This window comes from Typha latifolia, chromosome 3 (genome assembly GCF_019914945.1).
Source record: "Typha latifolia isolate L0001 chromosome 3, TyphaL0001v2, whole genome shotgun sequence".
NCBI lineage: Eukaryota > Viridiplantae > Streptophyta > Magnoliopsida > Poales > Typhaceae > Typha > Typha latifolia.
Genome location: NC_133088.1, coordinates 12378988 through 12389079, shown reverse-complemented (window position 1 = coordinate 12389079; position 10092 = coordinate 12378988). Strand labels below are relative to the sequence as shown.

At 40.9% G+C, this 10092-nt stretch overlaps 1 protein-coding gene across 1 annotated transcript; it reads left to right on the top strand.

Annotated features, from left to right (window-relative positions):
• The first annotated feature begins 392 nt into the window (after positions 1–392).
• Positions 393–2728, top strand: LOC140783480 (9-cis-epoxycarotenoid dioxygenase NCED3, chloroplastic-like). Its single transcript, XM_073130376.1, has one exon. The coding sequence runs from the start codon at positions 937–939 to the stop codon at positions 2611–2613; it is 1677 nt and encodes a 558-aa protein (XP_072986477.1). The 5' UTR covers positions 393–936; the 3' UTR covers positions 2614–2728.
• The last annotated feature ends 7364 nt before the right edge of the window (positions 2729–10092 follow it).

Genomic DNA, 10092 nt, shown 5'->3' with positions numbered 1-10092 from the left:
CACTAGTTTTAATACATGCACCTCTCCCACAAAAAAGTAGCTTCTTATCATTTGTTTTTTTCATCCATAAATTATCAAATTATATCCTTATATATTTTAGAAAGTAAGAAATATAATTTTAGTTTACAAAAATACTCCTTCTCAGAAGGGCATTTTGGTCTTTTTAAATTTTTTAATAGTTTGAGAATCTCTGTCGTAAAACAAGTCAGGAGGCACGTGAAAATAGTTTAAGCGTAATAAATTATCTCTTTAACTTTTGCTGACTGTAAACTAATCTTGCAAGCAAGCTTATAGTTGTTATAAATAAATAAACGATGTCACCACCATATTCCTAATATATATAAGGAATATAACGTGGGAGTGGGATTTTCTAAACATTGTCATCCGAAAAATGTATTTGTGCATGAGTTCCCTCGTGGAACTAAAAATGAATATAACAACATTATGTGAGTGAGTTCCAATCGCCTTCGCCCAGGACGGTGGTACTCCCACTTCCCTCCAACCGCACAAATCCAAACCATCCCCTTCACTGGGACACTTGTCATCTAGACGTCGTCGTCTCCCTCCACCTCCCCTTACCTAATACCGCCATGAGAGCACCCCGGAAATGGAAACGTAGCAGAAGAAGAATTAGTAGTATTCACTGCACCCGAACGAAGTAGCTTCCGCAAAATCCACGGGCGTCTTGGCCTCGTAGCCGTTCCCACGTCCCTCACCCCAACCCCCGGGGCGTGGCCTCCACCTTCCATCCCACATGGAGCCCACGTGGGACCACCGATCTTACCCCACCTCCACGTGTCCTCCAACTAGACCAACCCTCTTCTTCTCCCGATATTGTATATAAATGTTTGCCCGTTATTTAATTTATGCCACATCGAATATAACGTCCGGCATAGCCTTGGCATCTCTCCTACTACTCCTAATCGTTCCGCATCCATGATGCTCACTACGCCTTCTAAGAAGGCCATCCCCATTCCTAAGGAGCTCGACAATCTAGCTACGAAGCCGAGAGTTACCAGGAGGATTAGTACCACGAATGCCCCGGAATTATCTCGAAACCCGTTGCAGAAGCTTCTAGCGTCCGCGCTCGATGCAGTGGAGGAGAAAGTCGTCGTACCGTTGGAGAGGAAGCGTCCGCTGTCTCCTACCTCCGATCCGTCCGTCCAGCTGGCCGGAAACTTTGCTCCCGTCCAGGAGTCGCCGCCCGAGTCCCGCCTCGAGATTCACGGCCGGATACCGGCGGAGCTACATGGCGTGTATATCCGAAATGGCGCCAACCCGATGCTGGACCCCTCCGGGCCCCACCACCTGTTCGACGGCGACGGGATGATCCACGCAGTGCGGCTTCTGGGCCCCGCGGAGGCGACCTACTCGTGCCGGTTCACCCGCACGAGCCGCCTAGTTCAGGAGGTGGCCGCCGGCCGCCCCGTCTTTCCTCGTTGCGTCGGCGAGCTTCACGGCGCTGCCGGGCTAGCCCGCCTCGCCCTCTTCCACCTCCGCGCCGCCTTGGGGATGGTGGACGCGGCGCAGGGGGCCGGCGTCGCAAACGCCGGCTTGGCCTACTTCGCCGGCCGCCTCCTCGCCATGTCGGAGGACGACCTCCCGTACCACATACGCCTCACGAGCGATGGCGACCTGGAGACGGTGGCGAGGTTCGACTTCGAAGGCCAGCTCAACTCCCCCATGATCGCCCACCCCAAGATCGACCCCGTCACGGGCGAGCTGTTCGCCCTTAGCTATGACATCGTGCGCAAGCCCTACCTCAAGTACTTCCACGTGGATCCCTCCACAGGGGCCAAATCAGACGACGTCCCCATCACCCTGCCGCAGCCGACCATGATGCACGACTTCGCAATCACCGAGAACTACGCCATCATGTCCGACCACCAAATCGTCTTCGACCTCTCCAGAATGTTCCACGGCGGTTCTCCCCTCTACTATGACACGCAAAAGACGCCACGCTTCGGTGTGCTCCCAAAATACGATCGAGACGAATCAAGGATGATTTGGATCGACGTCCCAGATTGCTTCTGCTTCCATCTCTGGAACGCGTGGGAGGAGGACGACGGTCGGACGGCCGTGATCATCGGATCCTGCATGACACCGCCCGATGCCATGTTTTTTAATCGGGCGGACGGCGAGCAAGAGATGCGGAGCGTGCTATCCGAGATCCGGCTCGATCTGACCACGGGGGAATCGAGCCGGAGAGAAATCGTGCCGGGCGTGAATCTCGAGGCGGGTCAGGTGAACCCGAACCTGCTCGGTCGGAGGAGCCGGTTCGCGTACATGGCGATCGCGGAGCCATGGCCGAGATGCAGCGGGATCGCGAAGGTGGATCTGGTGACCGGGGAGGTGAGGCGGTTCGAGTACGGTGACGGCCGGTTCGGGGGCGAGCCGACCTTTGTCCCGGTCGGTTCAAAGGAAGGAGAGGAGGACGAGGGTTACTTAGTCGGGTTCGTGTACGACAAGCGAAGCGGCCGGTCTGAGCTGGCCATCGTGGACGGGTCCAGCATGGAGTTGGTGGGGACGGTGAGGTTACCGACGAGGGTGCCGTACGGGTTCCACGGGACGTTCATTAGCGATGAGGAGCTTCGTCAGCAGAGGAATTTTTGATCTTTTTTTTTCTTTTTGTGTGCAGTTTTTGTAGGTTTTATTTTTTTAGTCTTATACAAAGTTATTGGAGTAAAGTGTAAAGAAATAATTTATAAATAAATGCTTTCTTACTTTTGAAGTCGCGTAAGTTTCAAAATTATACCTTTTCGTATTGAAAATAGTAAAAGTATTATGAAAAATAAATAAATAAAAAATGAACTTAGTCCACGTGGTATTGGGAATCTTCTGTCTTGGTCCAGTTGCTGTACTAAAAGGGCTTGGGTTGGCCGGATGTATATATGTAGGACTGTCTGTGGTCCAGAAGGATAAGGCCTACTTGCCTTCGATTGAGTTCGTCTCTCTCTCTCTCTCTCTCTGTCATCCTTTTTCTCTAGGGTAGTAGCTAGATAACATAGCTAGATAACATAGTACGAATCTCTCATTTGCAGCTCAATCCACTTGAACTTAGTCACTGACGTAGAGGATTACTGGATAATAGTACCCGGTTTTCTAGTCACGGTTTGGGATTTGACTGGTGTACAAATGGTCTTCTCGGAATGGAGCAAATTTTCGTGCAATCCAAGGTGCAGATGATCTGCTGCCAAACTAGAATATTTAATTGTTAGGTGAGAGGCACGTGTCTGATGATCTAATCACCAAACAACTCTAATAGAGGTGGTACTCTTACTTATGACCACGGTAGAATTGATAGTTATTTGATGACTTGACTCTAATTTCAAATTATATATTTATCGGGATCTCAAATTTGACATCTGAAAATATTTAAGTAAATAAAGTTAGTTTATTTATCTAATTAGAATTTATTCGTATTAATTATAATTATTTATTAATTTTAGATTTTTTTTATTTTTATTCAAATAAATAGATCAATATTATAAATAAAATTTTGATACTATAAATATATATTATTATAAAATGCTAGTTATGAAATAAGTTCTTTTTATATAAAAGAATCCAAGTATATAACTATAAAATAATAATAAGAGGTTAACTATATATATAATTATAAATAAAATATAAGTATATATAAAATCTAGTTATAGTTAATTTTTGTAGTTTTTACTCTCCACTTTATTAATCAATAATTACATGTAAAATAATCATTATTCGATCATATAAAAATAATTATTAAAGCTTATTATTTTAGTTTTATACAAAATAGCATATATAATAAGGTGCTAGAAATATTATATATATATATATATATATATGAATTTGCTTATTATTAATTAAACTAGATATTAATCTAATAGTAACAAATAAGCTACAGATACCAATATAGTTATATTTACAATTAGTTAACCATTGTACTACTTATGCTTAGCTAACAAATATTTTTAAGAGTACATCTTATTGAACAATTTCTTGCCCAATTAAGTTAGAATTAACAAAAGAAAACAAATAAAAGAAAAAGGAATTAAACTAAGATCCCTCAGCTGTAGAGAGGAGGAACCGAGAAAAGAAGAAGAAGAAGAAGGCCAGCGTCTCCAAGAGAAGGAGAGAGCTCGAGAGAGAGAGTGGGCAAAGGCGGCGGCGCGGGTGCGCCGGCGACAGGGCCCACTGCGGCGAGCTAGCCCGGGCCGGCAGCTGGGGGGCGCGTGGCGCCCTCAGCCATTGCCTTGCACGGTTGCATGGCACGAGACCGTGCCATGCAACCATTAAATTTTTTTAATATTTTTTCTTTATTATTTGGTAATTCATATATATATTTTTATTACAAATCATTATTCTAGTTTTAGGTTTGGGTTACTACTGCAAGGGCGACAGAAGAGTCCCTCTTCTCAGATGGGGGGAGAAGATGCCCAAACCCTATAGGATAAATAAAAGAGGTAGCGTCTTTTCTTTCCTCACTGCTTCACAGACACAGTAAATGTGCATCTGGTCATGGTCCAGTCCAGTCCGCTCCAGTCCACAAGCTAACATCACGCTCGCTCTTTTAAGATGGCACGACCGGGCCCACGCTAACCTCCAACCATCGTGGAGGTACTCACCGGCCTCGTGGTCTATGTACACGTGGGCCTTCACCATTGGCCGGAGAGCACAGGGTGGAATGGGGCTTCACGTGGAGACACAGCCCATGCATTCAAGTGGGCGGGGGGATCGATGGTCCTCCCAAGTTACGATAACCGTCCGATGTACCAGAGACGGACCTCGATGTGAGTGTGTCTCCTCTCCCTGCCCCTCGTCTCCTTCTCAATCCGTACGCCAAGTGCCACGAACACAGTAAACGCTGGCGTCAGCTGACGTGTAGGATGAGGAGGTGGAAGAGGGGTGCCTCCTCCTCCTCTCCACGTGGTCCCAGTCAGAGGGGTATCTCTAATTTGCTTCTAGATTTGAATGATGTGGTTAGAAATAAGAAAGCAGCTAGTCCACTAAAAGCTCACCACGTGTCCTAAGCATCCTCCTCCTGATGTCCTCCAAGTTGCTGCGGACACTCGTTGCAGAGCTACAGTAATAAAGATCACTTTTTACCGACCACAGTTATGGTTGGTATCTTGCTCATGACCAAGGATGTCATAAGTTCAACTCCAACCCCAAATAATATTATGGAGAAATTATTTGGTGATTGGTGGTTTGGTGGCTTGGTTCGCTTAGACTAGACAGCTAAAAGCTCGATGGGCCTAAAGTGCCTCTGTATCTAGGGAGGGTTAGCCATTTGTCCAGCCCATATCTAGTCTTTGGGCTCATGAATGATAAAAAAAAAAGATTAGTTTTTATCAGAAGAAAAAAAGATATAAAAAAGGTACTGTGATCATTTTTTTTATCTCAGATATATACGTGTAGATGATACTCCTCGTAGAGATCTTAAGACTCATACATAATTTATTTTGATTTCTTTGAGTTAGATCCTCCTACAAGTTCGAGATAATGTTTGACTAGCACTCAAACTCAAATTATTGTTTGACACAATAATAAAGAGTTAAAGCTTCTTTAGGTGAGGTTTTGACTAGTAGAATGCTCACTTGACTTACTGCGTGCTTACTTAGCTTAGAAACATATAAGCACTTCTATGTATTTTTCGCGTCAGTGTGCACTATATTGTTATATTTCTTTGTTCTATCATTATTGAAAGTACAATTACTATTATTATCTTGAATTGATACACTTTTAGATGCCATTGACTCCTAAATATGAACATTAAAACGTATATGATAACTACGAGATATAATTTATAAAAACTTAATTAAGAAATCATATGTCGTGTCATGCTTCTAAATAAGCAAAAAAGAATGAGTACATTGAAGATAAAAAAAAAAAAACATTCTTATCACTCTAGCAAATTTAGAAAATTAATGGCTCTTTCAAATTGCGAGAATATTAAAGAATGAGGAGAGAAAAGACTAGGTACAAAATATTCAAACAGAGGCCATTAGCAGCAATTGCAGCAACATTGAATATTATCTTATAAGAACTAGTATATAGTTATATGTGAAGCAATTACATTCAGAGGGAAGAGCATAAGTTGTGATCTGCACAGCCATGAAAAAATGACAACAAAAGTATGATGCATGCGAGCCTTTTAAAGCCCACTCTTATGCACTAGTCACAACATAAGCAGGCACTTTGAAGGAAAGGCTTACAGTTGACATTCTCAATCTGTAGCTTAATATCCTAAATGTGTACTTTGTTTTGAAGTTGATAACTAAGTTAATCCAAATTCACTAGCATGGAATGGCCTCATCTGATTGAAAGGATGCAGTAAACTTGGAACTTATGCAATAGTTTTGACCAGGTTTCTGGGGCATCTATTATTTAGATGGGATTCCAGACTGCATGCTATAACTCACTTGGATCTTAGTCATGTGCACTGTTCTCACGTTTGTCTCATTTCAGAAGACAAACTCCCCGCAATGGGAGCCAATTAATCCGCAAGTAGAAATGAATTAACCATTTAAACAAATATAATAATAAATGAATTAACCACTTAAACAAACATAATATATCTATACAACTACTCTTAATATTTTTAATTAATTGACAAAGCAGAGGAAAGGGAGGTGTCAACACTGCGCTCTAGATGCGGCAAGTGTTAAGAGGAGGTGGTGCGAGAGAGGAAAGGGAGGAGGAGGCTGTCAACATTGAAGGCACTCGAGATAGAATTGTAGAAGTCTTAAAATTGAAGTTCGTCTAAAGCTTGTTTGGAGCTCGTTTGAAGCCTATTTGAATCTTGTTCGAAGTTTATTCGAAGCTTGTTCGAACAAATCTTGTTCGAAGTTTTTTTGAACAACTTCGAACATACTACTGAGTATAATTTTTTTGAGAGCTCCAGAAAAATAATGCTGAGTAGTTTGTTCGAAGTTGTTCGAACAAGACTTTCCTGAGAGCTCTAAAAAAATAATGCTGAGTAATATGTTCGAAGTTGTTCAAACAAACTTCGAACACAATTTGCCTGAGAGCTTTATAAGTCATTCAAAACAGCTTTCAATAGGTTTGTTCGAACTTGTTCGAACATATTGGAAAATATTCACATTCTCAGTCCAAATTAGGGTTTGAGAAGTTTACCTTTTAGGGGCTATAAAAGAAAAAGTTTTGAAGAAAAGGGGACAACTCCTAAAGGCCAAAAAAATCTCCCTAGAAATCATTCAAAGAGAGAGTTGGAGAAATTAATATTTCATCTTGTTGGAGTTCCACTATATTGAAGATTCAATTTGAATTGTCTCAACGGTTATAAAGGCAAACCTATAACGTTAAAGGTCATGAAGGTTAAGTACCAAGCACAGGAAGCGGTGCATAGTCAAGCAAAACATCATCAAGAAGATTGTGGGAAATAATAATTAGATTGTAAGTGTTTTGTAACCGTTACTTTTATAGTGCTTGATTTGATCTTATAGAAGAGATCCGTGGTTTTTTATCCTTAGTTAATAAGGAGTTTTCCACGTTAAAATAATTGTGTTTGATTGTGCCATGTGTTTCGTATTCTAAATATCTATTATCATTCTAAGTGAAATAGATGTTTTAAAGATAATTAAATATTTTCACTACCCATACCACTTATTCCTCTTAGATTCAACTCCACTTCACATGTATTCCTTTTTCTCCGGACAAAAGATTAGGGGACATTGCTGGTCTCAACAAGCTGTGGCAACTGTCTCTAAGTCTCTAATTAAGTAGGGAAAAACTTAGTAGGAGACAGAGGTATTTGCACTAAAAAATTATTTATTTTCTAAAATAGTAAAAAAATGATTCTTATGTACATTTTTTTATGTAAAGTATATGCTGTGCACTCAGTTTCAAGAGTTTAATCTTATTAATACTAGAACCTATAATAGTTTTTTTTTGTGGTGCAAACAGCCCCATTATATACTTGTATAATTAGTTGGGACCTTAGCCTCACTACTATGTTTCCTTTTATCCTTTCTATTACGAATCGGCTTGATCCGATTCGTAACTGTTTTGGATCGGTTTGAGGACGTGACTTTGGAAGAGAATTTTGGAGGATCTAGCCGTTGTATCTTGCTGAATTTGTATATGTTGTCGCCCTTGAAGAGAGCTTTCCAACGAATTCAAGATCGAAGGGTTTGGATGAGTAGATATTGAGATATCGACCGAACAATGATCGAAGATCAGATAAACCCTAGCTTGTTAGTCCTTCAATTGTTAGATAGGTGCTAGGAGAGCTCTTTTGGTGTGAAAAGAAAGAAGTTACTGTAGAAGAGGAAGATTAGGAGCTAGAGAAAGCCGACCAAGGACTTGGACGGTGGAAGGAAGGAGGTGGGAGAGGGCGCCAATGACTAGAGCAAGAAGGAGGGAGATAAAGGCAACAATGACGTTCCAATTATCAGATAAACTCCAATTAGAGTTTCTTCCACATATTTATAGAGGCTCACCTTTGTGACCCAAACAACTAAATTAAAACTTTAACAAACTAACAATTCTCATCACAGTGCGTTCGAACGCGCAAATACTGTTCTCTATTTTTGTGAACCAGTGTAGGTGTTCGAACGGGCACGTTTGAAAGGGACGATGGCCGTTCGAATGGGCCCGTTCAATAGCCGTTCGAATAGGTGCGTTCGAACGTGCCCATGTCTATTCGAACACATAAATCTCGTTACTCTATTTTTGTGAACGCTTGCAGGCGTTTGCATAGCCCGTTCGAACGCGAGTCCTTGGTGTTCGAACGCCCCTCGACAAAAAGCTTCATTTTCTCAAGCAAAAATCAAACTAGGTAAATAGGCTCATCTCAATGAACCCAATATCGCGAGTGGATCTAATCGGACCGAGTCATATCACTTTCTTCCTTTCTTTCTTTATTGTTTGTAGAGATAGTGTAAACCTATTGCATTCTAATTAGGCCATAAATGGTTAAAACTGGAGGTTGAACTTTCAATCCTGGGAATCCGAGGTTGAATATCTCTGAAAATAACCTTGTTTGTAGGCTATGATTAGATGTCCTGGTTTGTACCTTAACTTTTTGAGATAAGGTCTTAAAACTCAAGTTTTTCACTATTATAAGTAATGCCAAATTTTTTTTATCACTTGTATAATTTTATTGAAAGTTAGAATAGAAAATAGATGAATTGTATAACTATCAACTAGATAAGCGACTTCTACGAAAATTTAGAAACCTCTATCTTATAAGTAATTTTAAAATATAAGTCACCGAATTATATGCAATTTTTCCCCCCCAAAGACTTAGCATTTTTCCTTTTTGTGGTTTTTAAATTTTGCTGATATGGCAAAATATACAGTTCTTTATTTAAATTTTGAAATATACTAGTTGCACAAAAAAGTTTGGAAGGGGATAGATTGGTCAGAAACTCAATATGCTATGTAGATGGTTCTTGCATAATTAATGAGAGTATTTCAGAGCACACCAATGGGTCTATCCCTGGTTAAACTTATTCAAACTAAATGTACAATAATTCACGCCCCACCCTCTACAATAATTTTTTTTTTTTTTTGGTTAGATCACCGACCACTACAATTTGCTCACTCTAACATTACTTCAGTAGCAATCACCTATCATTAAAGATTGTATCACATGTAAAGAAACGGAAATGAACCTTTGATGGTTGTTCATCATATATAGCTTCTGTTTGCATAAACCGTGCATGATGCTAAGCTCAGACACCCATTTCTTTTCCTGAAATCACTCCATTGCTACAACAATAACTTTGGAATGCTAGCAACGTTCCTGTCTACCATCAAATGATATCCACAACATATGCCAGCTCTTATATCAGAGGAATAATTCATATTTCAGACATCCTCAGCATAGAACTGTAGAGAAATTACAGCATCTCTGAAGGTGGCAGTTTCGCTACTGAACAAATGTTTTATTTTGAGAAAATATTAGACAAGTGCATTAATTCGTTTTGGAATGAACAAAGACATGCTTGAGTATTGTAAGACAAATTAAATATGCTGCATGAGAGCTACGGAAAAAGCTCTTATTCTGCAAGTTCGCTTGGTTACATATAGGAAAGTTACACAAAATCAACGGAATTACCGACTTCAGAGGTAGCAACCACATAGCAA

What these genes read in the sequence shown, in the direction of transcription:
- LOC140783480 (XM_073130376.1), top strand. Translation starts at nt 937, where the DNA reads ATGATGCTCACTACGCCTTCTAAGAAGGCCATCCCCATTCCTAAGGAG.